This window comes from Corvus cornix, chromosome 9 (assembly GCF_000738735.6).
Source record: "Corvus cornix cornix isolate S_Up_H32 chromosome 9, ASM73873v5, whole genome shotgun sequence".
In the NCBI taxonomy this organism is placed as follows: domain Eukaryota; kingdom Metazoa; phylum Chordata; class Aves; order Passeriformes; family Corvidae; genus Corvus; species Corvus cornix.
The window spans coordinates 9,718,392-9,741,437 of NC_046339.1; the positions used below are offsets into that span (position 1 = coordinate 9,718,392).

General features: G+C 40.1%; 1 protein-coding gene across 1 annotated transcript in view; it reads right to left on the bottom strand.

The window, feature by feature from the left end:
- Positions 1–23,046, bottom strand: part of PSMD1 (proteasome 26S subunit, non-ATPase 1) — a 63,598-nt gene that overhangs the window by 39,669 nt on the left and 883 nt on the right. The window contains exons 2-16 of the mRNA XM_039556784.1: positions 21,655–21,698; positions 20,534–20,607; positions 20,120–20,289; positions 19,094–19,299; positions 17,684–17,827; positions 16,713–16,939; positions 15,261–15,324; positions 13,425–13,553; positions 12,323–12,411; positions 11,626–11,704; positions 10,942–11,115; positions 9,862–9,973; positions 9,057–9,253; positions 8,383–8,478; positions 7,810–7,874 (exon numbers count right to left, since the gene is read on the bottom strand). Coding sequence (XP_039412718.1) covers positions 7,810–7,874; positions 8,383–8,478; positions 9,057–9,253; positions 9,862–9,973; positions 10,942–11,115; positions 11,626–11,704; positions 12,323–12,411; positions 13,425–13,553; positions 15,261–15,324; positions 16,713–16,939; positions 17,684–17,827; positions 19,094–19,299; positions 20,120–20,289; positions 20,534–20,607; positions 21,655–21,698 — 1,870 coding nt within the window. The remainder of the gene's footprint in view (positions 1–7,809; positions 7,875–8,382; positions 8,479–9,056; positions 9,254–9,861; positions 9,974–10,941; positions 11,116–11,625; positions 11,705–12,322; positions 12,412–13,424; positions 13,554–15,260; positions 15,325–16,712; positions 16,940–17,683; positions 17,828–19,093; positions 19,300–20,119; positions 20,290–20,533; positions 20,608–21,654; positions 21,699–23,046) is intronic.

Here is a 23,046-nt window from a genome sequence, read left to right on the forward strand (position 1 = left end):
AGCAAAAAAACTTAAAAGCATCTCTTGCAATGCAGGAACTGGCATTCACAAGGAGTAACACCAAAAGGCAAACACCATTCCTGAGGGGTTATTGCCCAGCAGTCAGAAAGCAAGAAGCAGTCATCTTTGAAAATCCATATTAATTAAACAAAAAAATGTTCATACAGCAGGCAGCAATCATCTACTTTCAGCCACAATTTAAATTTTCCCTTTCCATCAGAAACATCACAGCTGGTTCAGAGCATCTAGAAAAACTGAGAGGTAACTTAGTTCTTTTCTGTCTGATCCTGTTCTTGTACAGCTGTCAAGTCTGCAATCTGTCTTACTCAAGAAGTAATTTGCCCTAAATGTCCCACAAAGAAAGATTCCAAGGCCTCTTTGTAATCAGTACTTAGACCTCCACCAACAGGAAATAGTCCTTGAAAAAGTCTCACCCAACAGAGATGTATTTTCTCAAGCCAATATGCAGGTTTCTGAATTTTAGTAACTGTAAACAGAAGCTCAGCATGTTCCAGTTACTGAGTTCAGTCAGCAACAAGAAACCTCAATCTAAAGGACTAGTGACTAACCAAAAGTCCAGTCTTCCTACAGGGAAAGAAAATTTCTCCATGGACAGAAACATACCAGCAAGAAAGCATGCACATTCCATGCTTCCACTTTCCAAGTGGAAAACATTCCACTTAGCATGCTAAGTGTAAGAAGACATTGCTCATTGCTTGTCCACTTACAAAGCAAAAAAGCTGAGAATTCAGGTAACAGCCTTGGAAAGCAGGACAGAGCAAGAAAAAAGATGAAGATGCAGAACTATGAAATAAAAAAACATGAACAGCAGAGCTCTTGTTTTAGCAACTGTATCTACAAGAACAAGATCTGAACAAAGACATCACCTTCATTAGTAAGACATGAGGAGAGAGTCACTGCAAGCTCCTGTAAGAAAGCACCAGTTTGTTGTATGGTTACTAAGGACAACACTGCTCGTCAGCTATCAACAGGCATGACAGGAGACTCAGGACTATATCCTGAGCATTGTCTTTAGGTAACACAAATTTATAAAATATATTTTTATATGCTGTCTGCAAAGTGAGAGTATTTTCATAGCATTATAATATTTTACCACCTTTTTCATAAAGATAGCAGCATAAATAATAACTGATAAAGCTTTGCAGTCACTTGGCTGTAGAACACAAGACATTTTTACAGAAGGAAGGGGTCATGCACTTCCCATTTAACACACAAAACAAAAATAGAGGGATTCCTTTCTCTGGAGCAAAACATTCCCAATTCTTTCAGAATCTGACCCACACCAAATCAGCCACCTGGCCAGCTCTATAGTCTCTGCACATAAAATAATAAAATCTCCATAAAATAATAACTTAAGAGTTACCTAGTTCAACTTTTTTCATTATGACAAAGACCTTTACCTGGCATATTTAATTTCTTTTTAAACTACCAAAAAGCAAGATAAAAGTCAAAGCTGATCCATAACATCCAAGCACTATGGGAAGAACACTTTAGAAGAACAATGGACAAGTATGGTGGTTGTTTAGTTGTTTAATTATTTAAAATACATTAGGAGATATTTAGTCAGTGCTCTGTCTGCCTATCTAATTAAAAATTACAGCACAGACATGGACATAAGGACTCAGCAGTCTTGCAGAGAAGAAAATAATGGAGTTCAAAGCCTAATAGAATAAGTGTCTTGAAATGCAAATAAAGGGATTACCTTACAAAAAATGAAACAAAACAACAACAAAACCCACACAAAACAGACAAAACCAGAAAAATCAACCAAAGTCCCAACCTTTAAGTCACTCTGAGAAACCGAGAAGCAAGAAATTCAGCTAATCCCAGCTATAGTGATGTGATATAGAATGCTTTTTGTAAAGCCAGTCCTAAACCACCTGAGGTTCTGTAAGCTGCAAGCCTTTAGCTATCAAGAAACTTACAGGCAGCTAGAAAAATGTATTATTCAGTTATCTTGTATCCTACAAGTATAAAATATAGTTATATTCCTAACTATATTACACTAGGCTGTACTAGTATCAATTTTCAAATGCAAATACAGTTAAAATCAAGAGTTAAACAGAAGGCACTGAGTAGAGAGGCTGATGCTATAAACTGGTGCTGTGCACACAAGAGGCACACAGAATTTTTTTATAGTGCTTCACAGAAAGTGTTGCTTTTCTACACTGTTTTCATACTGTGGAAAAATCCACATCACTGCAAGCTGGTATAGGAAAACAAAAGCATTATTCCCCTAAATCTTTTTCTAGGCTGCTGTATGTAACATCAGACTTAAAAAGTAAACCAATGTAAGCACAGTAAACCTGGTAAAGGCACACTCACCAACCTGGGACACTGGAGCCCAATGAGGCAGAACATTTGCCAGAGCTCTTCTGGCTTTTTGCCTTGCAAGCTGGAGCCAGGAGTCCCAGAATTCTGGCCAGTTCTCAGCACTAACTTAATATTACCATGAAGCACTAGATTTTTTCTTCATATTGAAAAAGATGCCTATGTACAACTGCTCAGAAGCCCTTCTTTGTTTCGCTTCCCCTTCGGCTCTCTAGGCAACCATTAACATGGCAGAAACAACAGTCAGGAGAGAAGTAACTTCCATAATTTTGCCTTGGTATAACAACGTGGTGTTTACTATCAGTTCCATTCCCATGAGAAACAATGTTTTCTCCAGTGGAAAAGGAAGACTTTTGCCCTGCAGAGGAGAAGAAGCCCTTTCATTTTGCAATGGGAATCTATGTACAAAAATAGGAAAGATGTGTCCATTTTTACTCTTATTTTTTATAATTCATGTCAATCCTATTTGTCAAGCCACAGCTACGATTCCTTGCATCCAGGTATTCAGGTCCTTTCCAACCTCTGAAAAACAACACCATGCTCTTAAAAATGAAGAGCTTTTTACTCCCTAAAGGATCCTCTTTACAAAAGCTCTACACAGATAATGGCAACTCATTTTCGAATTCACTAAACCCTGTACAACTTCAGTGAAAGTCTAAGGCTTCTCCTGATTATAGTAAGACTTCTGCTACTATTTCTTTGAAAGGTACCTTCACTCTCCTCTCCCAGGAAGACTGAGTGAGACAAAGATATAATGTATTGGATTGTAAACAAAACCCTTTTAATCTTTCCTATGCAACAAGTAACAAGCAGATATGTTTCACTAAATTCCTCTTCACAGTTAAAACATTGAAAAAGTCACTAGCGCAGATCTCATTAGAGTGACTGTCCTCATACTCAATTACCCAGATCATCTGCCATCTGCCTTCTGGATAAAGGTAGGCTAGAGGATGTTAAGGAAACAAACTGTCTGAGCCTTCCTGGAATAAAATCCAAGTATCTGATCTGTTTGCCTTAAAACAAATACATAGCCTTAAAATACCAAAGGCTATGAAAACACAAAGAATACAAAAGCAGGAAACATTACTATTTCACTTGCATCACCCTAAAATGACAAACTGAACAGAAGCCATGCAGAGTTCTTCATGTTTGGGTAGCCTACACTTATCAGCTGAGACTACATCTTCCTTTTGGGACTCTCTAGAGGCTGCACTGTTCCCTGTCCTGCCCTCAGCCTTTTCCCAACAGTATTGCATGAAGACAAAAACAGCATCCTACAACTCAAGTCCCACTTCCCGCTGACTCCCATTCCCCTGGATGTAACAACTGCTATGAGAGCATTAAACCTTTTTAGTTCATGCTTGCAAGCACTGCTGCATCCCACATTGAAGCTTTCTCCCTAACCAGATTTATTCTATCCATAAAACATCCACCTCCTTATTTTGTATATAAAATAAAGTGTTTAGATACCCTGCGGCACTGCTCTAACAATATAAAAATAAGGCTGACTACATAATCCAATCACATCTCACTCTGCAATACCAACAAAGATCAATTCATCATCTAAAGTGGTAAAAATGATGATTAAAATAAAGTCTTTCCATTTTTATAAAGTAAAACACTTTAAATTTATCATGTTTTCCATCTCATCATAATAGTCTTTAAAAAAAGCTGACCAGAAATCACAAGCGCCTTAAATGCTGTTTTCCAACAGTCATAAATATTTCATAAGCCACTTCAGCATAAAGAACCACCAGTATATAAACATCAACAATAAGGTAAGTTTGCTATCTGTGATCACTGGCAAAAGGATCAGGACTGGGAAAACAGAGACACCTTACAGTAGCCAAGTCAACACATCATTTCTCTTCTTCCTATTTCACAATACAGCTTCTGTATCTGCACCCACACTGCAAGCTCCAAACATCCCAAGCTTTATTCATGCCTCTGTAACACTTTACAATCAACATTTTACTTAGAAGTGCCTCCTGTAAGAGGTGGCCATTTTTAGAAAGAGAGAAGATGTAAATCTCAGGTTTTTGCACCACACATAATTTTGACTGGTTTTTTTAGATGGGAAAAGGGAGAAAAGAGAAGGCAGTTTTGAAACAATTCTCTTGCACAGGAGCATTTTCTTATCATTTAATGTAGTGGCATGAAAATGATCTGCTCCAAAATACTTAACTAGTGCCTAATTTTTGTACAGCACTAAGCCAAGAGGGGAAAACAGCCACACCAAGCCCTATAGCCAGCAGGCTGTGCTTTCCATCCCCTGTCTGAACCTGTGGACTGCTTTTAACAGTCAGCAAAACCAGAATTAACAGCAGCAACACCGCTGATCAAGGTTCAGTTCTACGTACAGGGTCCCCTGGAAAGCTTTGGGGAGCCCAAGAACAGGACAAGGAAGTTTTGTGCTATATGAATAGGACCTGCAGTGTATTCTGCACTCAAGCAGTATGATTGCTACTACTCTGCTCCCTTGGGGGGCTTGGCTGCAGACATTCCCACAGCCAGGCGAGTGTGCATCCAACATCCCAGAGTGAAACTGTTACAGGAGCACTAACCCCTGCTCCCCCAATCCCTTGGGGGATAATAACTGGGTGATTTAGTATCTTTCATAACACACTGGAAAATTTAATCTTGCAATTCTTAGGTAAAACTTAAGAACTTAAGACTAGAACATTCTATCTAAACCTTGATTCATGAATCCTGAATAATGAAAAAAGGCACATATATTCTTTTGTAGATTTTTGCAATGTTCAAAAGAGCAATTAAAAAAAAAAAAAGAATTTCCATGCTTAAAAAAATATAAAAGCGGTAATCTTCAAATTCAAGCAAAATGTTATTGGTCTAAAAATTAAATGTCATGTTTTATTACATGATGTTCTATCACATTTTACTTTGATACTGTGCTGTTTTCATTAACCAGCTATAAAAGTCAAGATGTGCTCTTCAGTGAGTGTATGCAGGGTTGTATGTATGTGATAGCAAGGAAGACTCACAGAGGAAAACAAGGACAGCAAAGCCTTACAGAATGTTCTGCTATGCAGATGCATTACCTAAAATTAGCAGTTTTGTGACGTTTATGACACTTTTAGTTCAAATCCAAGAAAAAGAACATTTATTCACAGATAGTTGTAACAACAGGAGAAAACAAACTGGATATTTATGACACAACTTGAGTTTGTGGGTTATAGTTCTGTCATGTTCAAACAATGGTGCTTTTAAGGAAATTACCATCCTCTGACTGTAACCTCCATCCTTATTTGGATTTTACTATTCCTATAGGAGGAACAGACAGAAGCACAAGTCTGAGCATACTCCTGCTAAAGTGTACAATCCAGCAGACAAACTCACACCTCCAGCATATTCAACCTTACATGAATGCCATGAACTCCCCAAGAAAAACATAGACTGCATTAAACAAATGTATTCTCTTATTTCAATCCTGACTTCACAGTTCCCTTTCTGGAACCACATACAAAGAATTCAATGAGAACTCTTCTCATAGGACCTTCAGTCATGTTTCCTTCATTTCAGAGGAGATTAATTTCTGGGGTTTAGCCCACTGTGTCCCAGACCTGCCCACCTCCCATCACAAAACACTTCATTCAAAAGCTCTGTATACCCAGCAGCTGACAAATCACTGACTCTTGCCAGTATTCAATGCTGTGTTAGTGGCCTTTACAAGTAAATCCAGTTAGACCAACAAACAACAGTCCTAAGAAATGTCATTTTAGCCGTGAAATCTGACAAACTCACAGCCCACTTGGTCTTTGTGTCTCTGTACATCAGCATTGTTGAGCTAGGCCAGAGCACACAACTAGTTATCAAGTGAAAAGTGCTGGCAACTACCACAGCCTAACACAAACCTTTTGCCTCCAGAAGCCAGTGATAATCAGCTAAGAAGTTTTAGTCCTTGATTGGTATACCAAGTAAGGTGGACACTGGAATTTACAAAGAAATGCTCCTCCTTATTGCACAAGTAGGTTCTGGACTGCAAGTCTCCAGAAAGGGAAGGGAAGAGGCAGGATAACATCTGAACCACTGCACAGCAGGTGAAAGAGTCCAAGATGGTGTCACTCATTTCCTCATTGCTGGACATGGAGAAAACAAGCCCTGAACTATGCTGCTCCAGCAAGATGCCAGCACATGGTAAATGGTTTAGCTCAGAGCCTTGAAAGTTTCTCATTTTGGTAGGAGCTATTCATGTGCAATTGTGTTTTGCATTTGTTGAAAAGAAAAATTACACTGAAATCTGAGACAAAAGGGCTTTGTCACAACCTGTTTTGAAAAAAGATGCCTGTAACTATGGAAGGCGTGCATGGAATTTTTGTTATGTATACATATACAGAAGTCAGTTAAACAGACCCCTTGGCTTCAGGAGAGGCACAGATCCCTCCCCATGCAGCAAGGAACAAGCTGTGCTGCTTGGAAGTAACAGAGCAGAAGCACTTGGGAGACGCCTGCTGCCCACCGTGAGAATCTGTCCTCTTTGCAAACCACATTCAATTATCCTTCAGATAGAGTGGAACAGCACAGAGTCACTTTCACGTGGGGAACAACTCGGTTACAGAAGAGCTGACCACTCATATCAGTAACCCAAGTTTTAACACCATCTTTAAGAACCTCTCATCCTGCTTTTAAGGACAGCTACCAACCCAAAGAAGATGTGAACAACGATTTTTAAATTACAGTTATGGACCCAAGTATGCACCAGCTCCTCTCTCAGCCACACGCAAAGGCTGCAGTTTGGCTCAGTGCTTAGATTACACAGATTATTGTATTAACAGATGCAGGTGTAGTCCTTGGGGAGCCTTCTAAAGCCCCAACCTAATTAAAAAGAAAAAAACCACCACAAACATCCCTTAGCCAAGGAACTGTGGGGCACTACAAAATATCATTTCAGCCATAGGTTTCACTTTAGACACCCAAAGGAAACATTGTGAGGGTCTTGTGATTAACTCCTGTTACAATGTAAGCCCAGTAACTTCTCAGGGTTTAACAGTGGATACTTAAGAAACAAAGATTATTTCAAGATCCTCCTTCAGTCTTTTTTTTTAATCCAAGTCACAACATTTTACACAGCCATTAGACAGGTGTATCATGCCTGAGTACTGCTGCCCTTAAGAGGCTTGGCACAAGCACAATATATTTAATTTTTAATTAACTCTCAATCCTACAAATATTAATTTTTCATTCTATTTGTCAACTTCTTCTAGCTCTGTTCAGACAATTAAGCCACAAGTCCGGAAACCAACAGAAAGACTCATTAAACATCTGCTGAAAATTAAGGAAGGCTTCTAATTCTAAACCAATCTCTCAGTTTTTTAACTTTTCAAAATCTGTTCAATTAGCAGTTCAGTCACTTTGCGAAAGCAGTAGCATACTCATTTTCTGAAAAAGTAACAGACATTAATTTGAAGGCTGCAGCAGTGACCAAGGAAGACACCTTACCTGAACAGAATGAAACCAAGTGACTCCACAGCTGCCCGCCTCACATCATCATTCACATCACTCACCTACAAAAAGGCAAACAGGACATTCAGAAGAATATAGTTAAAGCACTTGACGACTCTGCAATGTTTCAGGCTAGGTGTCAGTTAATCAAGAAGACAGGATTATAGAGAAAGTTAGTTAAAACCATGTTCAGCCTTAGCCCAAACAGCCTCACTTGTGTTCACACACTGACCAGACAGACCTCATCCTTTAGAGCTTAATTTATTTTTTCTCCAGCCCATCATTACACAGACTACTCACTGCAAACCTGTTACCCAGGTAGTTAAGGTTCACATTTTAATTTTTAATAGGGTCCTTTTCTGTGATACCAGGTTGAAAGTCTGAAAGTCTACTTACCCTAATGTCGGAAGGGCCTGTTAGTTCTATTCATAATACTAAGAAAAGCTTTCTTCACTTCACAATCTCTGATTTGGACCAGAATATTAACACTGCAGACACAAAGCCCGGCAAAATGACGTGCTTGCTTCCTCACCACAAATTTCTATGTGCTCCTAAGGCCACAGTACTCACAGCCACATGCAGTAGGCGCCTGATAGCCTTGTTGTTCCCTGAGCCACAGTATGCCATAGCCACAGTGTACATGCCAGAACGACGGAGAATAGGATCCTGGAAGAGAAATCATCAATATTTAACATCCATCCAAACAGTGATTCAGTAATTCTAGCTTTAAATTTGTTCCACACTTGTGTCTTGAATCTGCAAACAGGTCACAGGTCAGCCTCACTGCTTAATCGTTTATTTGGGACAAGTAACAGGACAACCACCAAAGCAGGGTTGTCATTACCAATTTCAGGGGGACACTGTTGCTATGCTGCAGGCTGCCAAAGATATAGGGCAGAGGTGTCATTCTGCTTCTTACTTGCTATCTGCTGTGACCACGACTAGAGCCTAGAGATGATCCACCTACAGCAAGCCTCATCTGGTTTTAAACACTATGCTCTGTTCTAGTCCCTGTTGCTGCTCACATGACTACGAAGACCAAGTGTAAGGCTAAAGAAATACACAACTAAGCACTGTTGTTCTTGCATTTTTGATTCGTATTTGTGAAACAGTCCCACTTCAGAGTTATGTAAGAACTTCTCTGGTTCAAAACAGCCAACCCACCATAGCTGGAGATCCAAAAACAGACAGAAAGGTCAGCCACGTAACACAAGAGTCAGGGATTAAGTCACAGCTCAATTTACCTTATCTCTGCAGAGACTCTCAATGAGAGCATCTGCCTCCTCCATCCTCCCATACATGACCAGAGCAATTCCAACTGCAAGGCCTCGCAGGATCTTTTCATGCTGGGTTTCCTGTGCGTAGCCAACCATGTCCTCAATAGCCTGGGCATTTTTAGATCCCAACATAACCAACCCCAGTGCCAAGCCAGCTGCCTCACCTGAAAAGCACAGACAAGCAAAAAAGTCAACTCGACTCTGTTCCCAAAAGTAGTAAATACTGTATCTAGAGAATCATGCCAGATGTAGGCCAATAGATCACTTCTGGACGTCACCATGCCCAGCAACTCCATTATTCACGGCCAAATGTGCTTGTAACCACAATTTAGTGCTTTTCTCTACCAAGTTCAATTATCACTTCCTTGGGCCAAGAGCTGCTGAGATCATTTCCTACGAGCTCCTACCAATGCAGCAGTGGCTCCCACAAGCTTCTCCAAGCCTATCTCTCAGCTCAAAAAAGCACATGGCTCTGGAGGTCAGCCACACTAAATAAAAAGCACATGACAAAGAAAAGAACAGAGCAAAATAAGGGGTTGTTTAAAGACCTAGTCTTATCAAAACTTGGTACAGTGCCAGTCATGACAGGACCTCTGAACATTACTGACACAACTAAAGAACCATAATGATCAGGAGAAGCTCAGCAAATAAAACACAGCTAGAAACAATCTATGCTGCTAACAGAAAACCTGGGGAAAAAAACCACAACAAAAACCTCCAGGTGCCTGATAAGGCCTCAGATAGTTATTTGCTTTGAAAGCAGAGCATTTACCTGTCACTGCATCATCCTGGTATAGATTTGTTTTCAGCAGATCGTACACATCTTGACGTGCCGTCCCCATGGCAGCCAGCCCCAAGCCCAGGCTGCCACCATGTCGCACAATCTAGAGAAGCATATGCAAGCTCAGTCATCATACAACAGGGAACAGTATGGCTTCAGGTGAAGTAGACATCTTTCCATCAATACAAATCTGCAGACTTTTAGCCCCAAACCAACCCAAAATGATCTCCTGATCTGTTAGAAATACCACTTTCACAGTCTCAAGCAGCAGGTCCAATGAAAAAGGCAGAAAATAGAAGAGAAACAGTTCAAAAGCCCATAACCAATAAGTAACAGAAGCTTTACACATAGCACAGAAGACTTCCTAGTAACTTCAAGATCTTTTCGCCCACTGAATGATTTATGTAAAACCATAAATCTGTGCCATGTGTAAAAACTGGTGGCTAGTAACAGCTTTTAAATAAAAAGGTAAATCAGTACCCACTTAAAAACAGTCTATAACCTCTTTTGCTCTAACAACGGATACATTTGCAGTAAGGTAAGTGGGATCTGTTCACAGAATTTTAAATAAAAGTAATCTGAGTTTCCACAAGGAGAAAGAGGGAACACGCTGGGACAATGATCTATTCCCAACTTAAAACCGTATTTTTCATAGAGGTCTACAAACACTAGGTGGTGAAGTAAAAACACTTCTTATTGTGCAAGATGCATTAAAACTACAGGTCAGCAGAAACATTTTGCGGCTTATTTCCTTGACAGTTAAGCTGTAAACAATAACAGTGCCTGAATACTGCAGGTCCACTAGCAAAACAAAGTAGATATAACAAGTAGTAAACATGATGACGCTACAGTCACTGTCAAGTATGTAAGAATTTCCTAAAAACCTTACCTAAACCTTGAGCAACAGGTTATTAAAACCAACCTTTAATCAATCTTTAAGGCCCAGAGGAGGTCTAAGTATCACACTGCTGCCATGACCTTAATTATCTCTACCCCCCACTTCTAAACCAGCCAGCATCCTCCTGTATATCCCCAGCAAAACAAAGGCTCATTGCTGAGCTCAGTACACACATCATTACTGGCATTCTTCAGCTGGTTCAGTAAGTAGTCAATGATGTCCCCGCCATGGTTGGCATGGATGAGACCCAAAGCGTAGAGACCTCCTCCCTCCTGGTAGGCTGACCCTGGAGAGGTGTCCTTGGGCAGGTAAGTTGCCATTAGCTGTAATGCTTCTTTCTCATGGCCCTGGATGTCCAGTGTCCAGCAGGAAGGGAAGACAGTGGGAAGGGAAAGGTGAAAAAACAGCAAAATAATATTTAAATGTGTTATAGCAATTACTTTCTCCAAAAAAATCTGCGTTTCAGTGCCACACAGGCCACCTTTCACACTTACTGAAATGTACTACAGTAGGGAACTTTGCTATGTCCCAAAATCACTTAAGAAACACCTGCAATTTTAATAGCTAGAAGTTATAAAATCTGTTCAACTCACAAAGGAAGAGTTAGAAAAAATACTCTCTCCTTGAGCCATGTTATTCTAGCACCTTTTTGATTCTCAGCAGAATGTACCATAAATTATATTGGATGTCAGACAAAATAATATAAGCACAGCTTTTTAGTGCAAAACCACAAAATATGTTATAGCTGTGCCAGGCACACTGAAGTGCAGGCACCATTCAGAATTCCCATTTCCATGTTTTCAGAGTTCACAAGTCAAGCATTTACAGTGAGCAGAGGCAAATGAATGAAATGTTACCTTGTGTATAACACCCAAGCTGGCAGTAGCAGTAAACTTAGCCCAGTTAGTGGCCCTGGCCAGCCATTCCAAATTGTCTCTAGATGAAAAGAGAAAGGTTATACAAAGTTTTTCACACAGCCTGTTCCTCATCCTGCAAGCAGGATTTAAGAGCACTGAAGACTGCTTCAAACTAGAAAGCAGCTCCAGAAAGGAAGGCAGCTAAACACATTTCCACTTTACATTTCTCTCCCCTTCATTAGTCCTGACTTTTGCCTGGTTGTAGTCAAGCTTCTAGACATGGGTGATCTCAGTGAAAGAGAGAGAACAACTGCTCAATATGCAGCCCACCAACACTCTGGGAGAAACTTAGAAGAGTTTCTGCAGCTTTCCTTAAGATCCTGGTAAGGTCAGCCCTAGGATTTCCCTTACAAGAGTCATTCAGTACTGTCAGTCTCTACCATAAAAAGATACATCATCTCAGAAACTCTCTAACTGGTAAACAAAGAGAAGAGAAACTCCAGATCTTCACCCTCCAAGCTGCTCATATAGCTATCAGTCAAACAAAGCCAGTTTGTGAGGATAGAGAAAAGGAAACAATTCTCTCAGAGCATTAGAAGTCTGCAGCTACCACTCTGGAAGTATCAAGTTAAAGGAGGGCAACAATGTTGTTCAAACACCTCGAAATGACATTGGAGCTTCCTTGCCATAGATTTACCTGAGGAACTGGTCACTGGTTGTCCCACAATGCATAAAGGAGTTTGCTATAACAGTTGCTGTATGACACACAGAATTCCTCACTGCATCCTGGAAGAACAAGAACAATCAGTATCATCACTCAGCAAAAGATATGCCCAAGGTCGCTTAACATGCTTGCCAGTACACTAGAAAAATGGACTGTAATGATCCTCAATTTAACCAGCAATTTCCCTGTAATCAGCTAATAGATTGCTAATACACTCTAACATATCCTCAAGCCATCTTTCCCATGCAAAATGATCCTTTCTGTGAGTTTCTTTTCAGAAATGTGATTACTCCAATTGCCACTTAACTGGAGAACCCCCCCTCTCTGTTTTCCAGAACTGAGCACTGCACAGCGTGTGCTGCTGCTGTTTCCAGGCCATTCCCAGAACTCTATTGCAGAATCACTCCTGAGCACTTAACCAGCAGATGGAAAAGACTTTCCAATACATTTGAAGTGCTGTCTGAAATAGATGAACCCACTAACACTGATGATGTGCATCTTATTTCACATATAAAAAACTTCTCCTATGGTTTCTAGTAATCATTTAAGAGTCCAGTTTACCTGTAAGTTTTAATTTACCCACCCTTGAGTAACACCACCCAAAATAAAACCAGTCACTCCATTCACTAGCACTGTCTACATTACGGTATCTGATTGGTTTTGTCTCCAACGTGGAAATATTGGTCTTTTACTACATACCAGGATTCTCTTAGCCAAGCTGAAGGTGTGGGCTCACATAACACCTCAATCAAGATACCAACATACTGTAACCTATAGTCCTGGCTGACTCCTCCCTTCCCAACGAGCAGCATTTGCAATGGATCTGACAGGGAGCTGGAGGGTGAGTTTTGCCCATCTTACTGGACAGACGAAAAACAAACCCACCCAAAAAAAAAACCCCAAAACAACTGTGAGAAAAACGTAAGTTTCTATAACCAATCAGACAAAAAACAATTAAAATATCAACATGCTAATAGCAGCCTATCATTAAAAACAATAGAACATGGTCAAAACAAACACAGAATGAATCAGATAAATCCAAGACTACGGTTTTATATTTAACAAAGTCTCTTACCTTTGTGTTTTTGAGGATCATGAGGTCTGTATTGTTGTTTCGTATTAAAAACTGCAGATGTAACTCAATGGCCATTTCCCCACTTAAAATTTTAATCATTTTTGAGATCTGGTCCTTAGGCTCTGGATTCTTCACATACAAGCAAAGGAGAAAAAAATTCCATGAGAACCCAACTACAGCTCTGCTAAAATACAATTCATGAGAAGCTTCTCTGGTATGTTTCCATCACCATATTCCAAAACCTATCAGGTTTTAGGACTAAAAAGACATTGTTTCTGTCCTTGGTGCACAAACCCAAACCTCCCAGAAATCAAACCTTTTGTGCACAGCAGTGCAGGTGGTAGAAAAGACTCTTCAAAAAGAAATGTATTCTTGCATTGAAAGCAAAAGGGTGTGGATGACATCTGACATTCTGCAAGCAGCTGTTTGGCCTTACAGAGACAGTAAGTCTCCTGCTAGAGGCAAACCCTTTTATAAATTTCAACGTGTATTTCCATGGAAGGTTTCATAGACAGGGCCACAAAGTTACAATACTTTGCAAGACCCTGCTGAGCTGCAGCATCATTCTTGTGAGCTACAAGCTTTATTTAGAACAACAGCTAGTAAAACTAGGAAACTTTAATACATCATCTTACAGAGCTCTTTGAGAAAGTCTCCGTCCTCATGATGGAACAGCTGAAAATGGATCTCTGGAAACTGAAGTTCCTTTTGAGCCGGGTGAAAAGTACAGTGCAGCTCTTTGTCCTGACATTGTTAGCAGCTCACAGACTAGCCAAGCATGAGTGGTTCAGCCCTTAAACTAATTCCCTCAATTATTTCTTTGTAGCCAGCATTCTGAACTGTGTAAGATTAAGCTAAAGAACATTTCTGGCCACACAGATCGTTTTTGTGTACTTGGTACAAAAGCAAAGCCAATGCAGCAGAAACTGATTCAAGACACCTTTTCTGCACAGAACCACTGTCGAGGTTCCTTGCTGGGGCAAGAAACTCAACCCCTTTTGTTTTCCTTGTGAAATATAATTTGAAGAAAACACTTCAATTTGCCCTTAATTAATTTTTAAGTGATCTTCAAGAATCTTTCAAAGATTCCCAACTTTTGTTTGCAAACATTTACTATGGGGAAAAAGAAATAAAAAAACCAACAACTTGTCTTGGGTTTTACTTTCTTCTCTGGTAGCACTTCTTGTCTTCAGCATTGGAAATGTCAGAATTGCATTAACTATTCTACATGCTGAAATGCAACTGTATGCTCATGTTAGAAGTGAACTCACTTTCTCCAATACTTGGGGAAAGAAACTAAACAAAGAGATTCCAACCAACTGGCCCAGCAACACAGCACCACGCAGGCCCGAGGCAACTTTAGGGCTTTATGGAAAAGAAACTCTGTTACATCAGCATCCCCTCCTGCCACTCCTGCAGAACAGCATCAGTTCTACCCAACCAGAACTACAGCTGGATTTTTGAAGAACAAAAAAAAATACATCAAGCTAATTCACTTCCTAAGGTTCTCAGCAGCAGTTAAATTTCAGGCCTTTTCTTCTGGAATGAGTTAATTGTTTCAATATCAAAAGGCAAACACACGAGCCAGATCCTTTTGTTTCCTATTTCAGAACTCAGTAATTCCTGCTGAACTCTGACCATTTCCCAGTCTCACACAGCTTTCAGTATCTGAACTGCTGGACTTTAAGTCAGATATTTGGCCCTCAGACATCATCTGTCTCCAAGACAGAAAAGGAAGTCCATTCTTTATTAGCCAAACCAATTTAGCAATCCTAGAGATCCAAAGAGAACACATAAGAAAAACTAAGTAAGGTCTATTTTGGAAATAGCACTCACAATTTCCACAGACTTCCCTGCTGCACAAGTGCTTCCTGGTTTCTCTTCTGCTTCCATAGCATCACTGAAATAAAATAAAAATGAAAAACGCATCACCTGCAACTAGTCAAGAACTGTAATTATGGCTGAACATTGTCCTGAAGGAGTAGCCTGGGATTTGGAGATGATGACCGGAAAAGAGGACTTTGATAGAACAAGGGCTGACTATCTGGAGCTCACTGCTAAACAGAAAACTCCTCCCCCACTCAATTTTCAGGGAACTGGAGGACAAAGGCCTGGAAATCCTACTTTCTTATTCCATCTAGAGAGACAACAAAAATAAAGATGCTTGTAGGGAATGTACAGACACAGATGAGCAAACAAGGTCAACAAACAAGGCATCAAGGATAATTTTATCTTCCCCCAGAAGCCTTGTGCTTGTTGCTATTAGCATGGGTACTGCAGTGTTGACATTGAAATGAAACATATTAAGATGTTGTTAGCACCTTGTTCTAATGCTACACAGGCTGACATAAATTCTTCTGTGTCTTTCACTTAATTTCACCAGAAAAGAAGAGAGGAAGAGGAAAATGTTTGCCATGCCTGTGTCACCAATTCAAAAGTATTTATACTCAGCTCCACAGCTGGATAAACCCTTATATTTAACCAGCCTGGTTCTAGGTGGGAATCTCCACCACACACTATCAAAGACAGTGCAGGGAGCAGGTTGTGCACAGACATAAGAGCTCTGGTGAAAGTATCAGTAAGTATTCCATGGTGATTACAGAGCAGATGGAGAACAAACTTCTTCCATGCTGCCCCTGAGCTGAGCAGCAGCCTTAGCATAGATTGGTCAATTCTCCTGTAAGTCACCAAAAGAAGAAATAAAGATGATGGAATGGTTAGTGCCAACTTTGATTTTTCTAAACAGCAGTTTCCTGCAGTTAAGATCTACGATACTGACCACGGAACATGTTTTAAAAAACTCAAAGTAGATTTGAACTACCTCTTCTGAACTGCAACTACAAAGGGTCTGTTGACACCACAGTATCATCTGAGCTCACTCTTCCCACAAGCTGTGATGTGAAACCAAACTTGCACATAGCTGTAATGAGCTTTTTCCCTGAACTCCCCTCTCTCCTCAGCTTTGCATGCTGCTGCGAAGACCACATAGCATCAGCATTCCCAAGCAACTCATGCCATGGCTTAATGAATTACTGCTCATTAGCTGAGCCACAGTATAACTGCTCCGTGCTTATCTCAACTGCAAAGGAAAATCCCTTTAAAAACCAGTAGATTTTGGTAATACACAATTTCATTTTGAGCAAATAGCATGTCTTGCCTATTACTCTGTCTTAAATAAAGGGAGTAACTTGACAGCTTGTAAAAAGCATCCATACATGGAATAGGAGGCTCCATTAGAGCCGGACTGGAGCCAAACAACTCCACCTCCTCTCAAGCCAATCCCCCCACCTGTCTTTCTCTGATCCAGGGACGGTGCCGGTGTTGGTGGATCCAGGCACGGAGGCAATGGGAGTTCCAACCGTGCGGAGATTCTGGATGACAGAAGACAGGAACTGCTGGCTCGCACTTTCATACAGGTCAAAGCAAATTTGGTAGGCCATGAGAAGGTTATCATCCTTCACCAGTTTTTCCAGGATGTCACTCACAGCCTGTGGGTCATCCAGGAATATCAGGCACTGAGCAGGAGAAAGGGAAGAACAGAAAAAAAACCCCAGGAGAAAACATTAAATACTTCAGAACAAGAAAGCAACACTACCCAAAGCCACACTCCAAATCCCTCACATCTGTTGCTTCCACAGAACGTCCTCTCGAAAGAAAGAAAATTTCTCTTTCATTGAAGACAACAGAAAACTCAGAAGAGTTTTCATAGAAAAACAAGACTTGTCCTACTAAACACATAAATTTCGAAAGCACATTGAAGAAGCACCAGTCATTCTGTAGGGATGTCTCAGCCAAAATGAAACAGGCGTAATACTGAGTCACGTGTCCATGGCATACCAAGACTGGCAAAGACCTGAGAACATCTGAGTAACTTCACAACTGGTTGTCTAAACACTTTTAGACAATGGCTTACCAAAAAAAACCAAAGCACTGGAAATGTTCTTATGACAAATAAATAAAATTCCAAGCTGTGAACCTACCATCTGATACTCCCTACATAGGCTTAAAATATTCTGTCAGAGTTGTCTGTGTCCTCAAGCTGCCTTTGAATGCATTTCTTTCTCTAGAAATTGACCAAATATGCAATATTTACATCTCTTTTTCAAGCTGATCTCACTCTGATATATGTTGGAAGCACGCAACCAGGAAAAGATATTTCATTTAACTGAACAAAAGACAGAGAACAGGTAGATGTCAAGCCAAATATACCTGAAGAAGAGTAACTTTATTATCTTTAAACATGACTTTGAAAAGTTTACCTGGCACACATTGATGAAGTCTGGTTTCTCCAGATTCATGTAGATTTTAACTAGAACTCTCAAGACTTTATTACGAAACTGTTTATTCTGCATCAAAGACATACAGAGCTTCAAGCTGTAGGCCAGCATCCCAGGAACATCATTCTGAAATAGAATTCAGGGATATCAAACATGGGTTTAGACTGACAAGCAGGATTTAGAAAGGAAAATAAAGCTACCCCCTTTCTATTTTAAAAAAGCAGAGCAAATATGTGCATATAAATCTTCACAGTTTCCTTTCCCATTTCCAGAGAAGCTTATATACAGGTGTATTGAAGTTTAAAGAAAAAAAAACACTATAAAAAACATGCAGGACCAATATTTAATTCAGAAGTTAAAACATACAAAATATTAACTTAAAAGTACAATATCTATTTCTCCTTCACCCTTCTTGTTCAAACAACTGGTTTTGAATGCAGTGAAATTCACTGCACTAACATAAAATGTCAGCACAACAAACCATGCACCAAGAAAAGATCAAGCCTAAGAAAAAGATTTGGTTACTAGACCTCAGAAAGGTAATTCAAAATGGGGGATTTATAACTGGCAAGTTAGTAAATGCAATGTTTAGGACAACAAAGAGCACAAAAAAAGCAAGATGGATGCCTTATGATTATCACTCATACACAGAAATGGGAGACATCCAAACATATGTAGAAGATGTAAACTGAAAAGCAGTAAAATTTAAAGGATTCAAGCAATGTGTCGGGCATATGATTGAGATACTACAGCATAACAAGATTGCACACAGCTGAGCTGCTGCAAATGACTACAGGCCTTCTCTTACCGCCACTAACAGTAACATGACTTACCTTAAACCCTCAGTGAAAGATGTTAAAGCCAAGCTGCACTGCCTCAGAGTCAGGGCAAGCTAAGACTGCACACAGACACTTACTGAAAATTAGAGCAGCTCACCCAGCTACTGGAGTTTCTTCTTTTGCTTGCCATTAATAAATCGCTTACCCAGCCCTAAGGATCCCTTCCCACAGTGAATTACAGCAGATGACAGGCACAACTAAATAAAAGAGCTGTTCTTACATTATGCCAGTATAGTATCTCTGCCAGTAGCTGACAGGGAATACCTTAAGAGGAGGGCACATAGCCAAGCTTCCTGGGAATATTTTCCCATCAACCTGTAGTTCAAAGATTTCCTAAAGGTAGGGGGGGATCTTCCTATACTTGATAGACCTGAGTGGCTCTGCCTTCTATGAACATGTCGAACTGAACACCCCCGAGTTTAAATAAAATGGATCTTTTATTCTGTTCATACAAAACAGGGCAAGTTCCACAGCAACATGGATCTTGCACTTGACTTCTGGATCCATACCTGGAAAAGCCTAGCTACAGGCACCTCCTGTCTCTTGCACATACCGACTCAAGGATGGTTTTCTCAAAGATGTCCAGCCTGCGTGTCTCCAGAGCAATGCCAATGGCCTGCTTGTACTTGTGGTCATCCAAGCACCGCTGGAACATTTTGTTCACTATCCCTTCTAGCCTCTCATCCACAGGTTTCTTCTCCCCTTCTGGCAGCTCTGCATTCTCCACACACTGCTTGGTATAGTGGTCGATACATTTTGCTGAAGAGATAATGAATAAATATGGGGGAAATAGTCAAGTTCCCAGATTTTTGCAGTTTTGTACAGGTGAAGAGACCAGCATGTGCATGAACATGTTCTACCAGCAAGTACAGTGTATGGGAAATTACACATTTGTGTAGTTGTATACAGAGAGTACCGGAAAATACTTCTATTATCTCCTAATAAACTCTGGTTTTAGTGCTGAAATCAAGTTGGTATTTTAAAAATTAAACCAAGGATATGATCTCTGTTCAAGTGTCACATTAAATAAATTAGAAAACAGCAGTAGGAGACTTCCTAGCTCCACTGCAAGCACCAGTTGTGGAGACTGGAAGCCAGCCCAGGTCAATCATATCCAGCAGATGAGATTTTTAAAAGGCATTCAAATTATACCTGCAGTCAACAGCTGACTTGCTGTTGTGGGTGCTTAAGCACAATTGTCCCCCTCAGTTAGGTGTGTAGCTACACTTACTAGCCAATTATTTTCAAAGTCATGCTGCAATTGATAATAACATCAGCACACAAATGAGAGAAAGGACAATAAACAACGAAAGAAATTTTCTTATTAGGAATTCACTACAGAATAAGGGTTAAGAACAGGAAAAAAATTCCAGAACTCCCAAGTCAATTCCATCACAGAATCCCAAACCATAAGAAAGTAAGTACAAATAAACTGGGTAAAATTTGCTGCAGTGTCAGTTTAAATGAACACAAAGACACCAAGAAAAATACAGACAAAAAAACTACACCAAGTAAAATTTTAAAGTTACAGCAGCTTTGACAACACAAGAGCTTCTTTTTCGCAGCAGCAGTTTTTTACCAATGATCGTCTCCACATATTCTGAGTTGTCATTGACATTGAAGAGATCACCAGCTCCCAGGGCATAGTTCAGGGATTCCTCAAAGGCTCCCAGATGGTAAAAAACTTTAGAAGCAACCAGAGCAGCAAACTGGCGGCTCCGAAAGCCCTCATCTTCATAGAGAACTTCACTGCAGAGGAGAGAGAGAAGAGCATCAGCTCTGTGTGCTCGGATCTCTTTAAGACCACATGACAAGTACAGGCTTGACTGAACTTGCATCTTTGGGACCACAGCTCCAACCCCACATCCACACACATTAGTGCTTTCTAGGAAATATGGAGCTACATGCTGTACTAGCCATTGTCAAGAAACTAGAACTACATCCACTTCGTATGTCACGTTCTTTTTAAGCAGCATTAAGTGTCTTCTCTTACATTTTGTCCACTGACTCAGAGATCTCTGCCCAGAAGTCATTGACAACAGCATTCAACTTGTGAAGAGCAAACTCCTACCAAAAAATAAAAAAGTTATATTACACTGAGAATGCATTTACCACCTTTCCTCAGTAAAAATAAAGTACATTCTAGGATGGATATCATGAACACCGACCCATTTCAACAGCAAATTCTATTTTAAAAGATCTTTGTGAGCATTCACTAATCTTTGCAAGTCCTTTGCAAATAAAGAGCTGTTCACTTAACAGGTAAGACAACTCAAGCATTCCTTCCCATGGCCTCTCTGTGATGAATGACTGGCTGATGTGTCTGATAGATTAAATTCCCTGAAATACAGAGATTTCAAAGTCTTTGTGACGACCTCTGTGTAGCACATGGAATCAGCCTGCAGTCTACACCAGCCAACTCTATTTATATGGCCACAGTACTTCAGCTGATAAACAAACCAGAGTGGAATCAGCCCACTTATAATCAGTTCACAGCAAAAGCAGGAATCATTCAGATCCATCACTACCTATGTCTGTATCCAAGAAAAACAACTAGGGATTACAAATATTAAAAAGTGCACCTTCTTCCCCTCCTAAAAGGGGCCACCTTTCAAATAATTGGCAACCATCAACACACCACCATTTTGAGTGTCGGTGTTCTGTGGATTCACACCCTCCGTGCACTGGAAAGACTGTGTTGCTATTTTCTTCTCATACTACTACTGTGATTTTTTTCCAAGCGAAAACTGTAACTGTGATTTTGTTCTACATTGATTAAATTATTCTAGAAACTTGAAATGTTCTTCAGCTTTGAATTTTCAAAATGCAGTCTCTGGAATAATTTTAAGTTACAAAGCCCCATTATCATCAGAGAGCTGGGAGCTTTCATGAATAGAGATTTTTGCATTTGAAGTTCCAGTTTGATCCATGTTGAAAACAAGGAAGTTTACAATCTGTTACCATTTATTTAAGCCCTTTCTTTCAGCTTTCAGGCACAATTTGGTGCCCATCTGTTGCTGTCCAACCATAAATTACTGAGATCTGCTCCTTTTTGATTTTAAGCTCTCCAAGTAATGCATTTGCTGTTATTTTCTCTCAGATGTAAGAGCCTACCTTGAGCTGTGGCTCTTCTTCATCCAGAAGAGAGATAATTCCAGCTGAAAAACAAAATCATAGTTAATTCTGGTCTCTCTGTATCAAAAGTAAGCTTGTCATTTAGTTCAAATCCAACAGAACAGGAAAGAAGGCTGCGGCTGGAATGCTGATTTTAAATCTTAAGTATAAAACTTCAAAGATCAGACTCAAGTTTGTATTAAATGATGTAAAATAGTTCAGAATTTATAACTGAAAAAGCACATTCTTTATAAAACATGATCATTCTTAGAGAAAACAGAATTTTTTCATGCCAAGGAAACTGGCCTCATGCATAGGAGATGTTGTACCTCACAGATTTAGCAAGACTCCTGATGCTGTCCCAGAACATTTGTATAAACAGCTACAGAAATATTGTTTAACTGACACGACTGAGAGGCTCACAGGAGCTCAATCTGAAGCACAAGGATAGGTTGTTTCATTGTCAGACTCCAAAGATGCAACGGAAAGGGTTGGAATATGATCTGATCAAAATCCAACACAATTCACTGCTTTAAATCTTTAATCTGTTGTACAGCTTGACAACCTCTTTAAATCTGAGAAAACCACATGAAACTGGAAAGGCCAGCAAGCTTATGGAGGGCTGAATGGGGCTTCCAAAAGATCTTGACAAATCTAAAAGGTGCATGTGCAGGTCCAAACCAAAATGTACAAATATAGAATCTGAAGAGTACAGAGGGTTAAGATGAAATATCATCAATAATATCATTTAGCTGCAGTGGGAGGCAGAGAACCAAACCTCACACAGACGTGTAAGTGAGAGCAGTTCTTGGCAGATGCATGAGGCACCTTCCCTCTCCTTGGCACCCACCGGCCAGACCCTGTGCCCAGTGCTGGGCACTGTGTTTGAGTCACGAGCAAACCAGTGTGTTTAGAGCTGGGCAGAAAGAACAGGGAGCTCTGGCAGTCAGCTCCTGAACGGTGGCTAGAGCCTTGTAACTGGCTGGTCTACAGAAACCTGGGAAAGGTGCAGAGTTCAGGGCAGCTGCCAGCAGGAGGGGAATAAGCTGATCTTTGTGTCAGATATGAACAGGAACAGTAAGACTAAACTTTAGTGAAGCCTCAAAGAATGAGGTTTGATGATATGAAAAGTTTTCTCACAGAAACACATTTATTCCTTTGCCTAATGAAGTCCCAGAACCTCCCTTATGAGGGATTGTTTTTAAAAAACAGGTTAGACACACATCCATCAGTAACACGAATTGAAGGAACATGAATCTGGCTTTTAGGCAAAGAAGGCAGATTCAGCAGCCATCCCACTGTGCTCCTTCCAGCTGTTTTCTGTATCTCTACACCAAATGTTTGCTTTGTTTATTATTACTATTACTATTATTATTTTAAATAAGTTCCTCC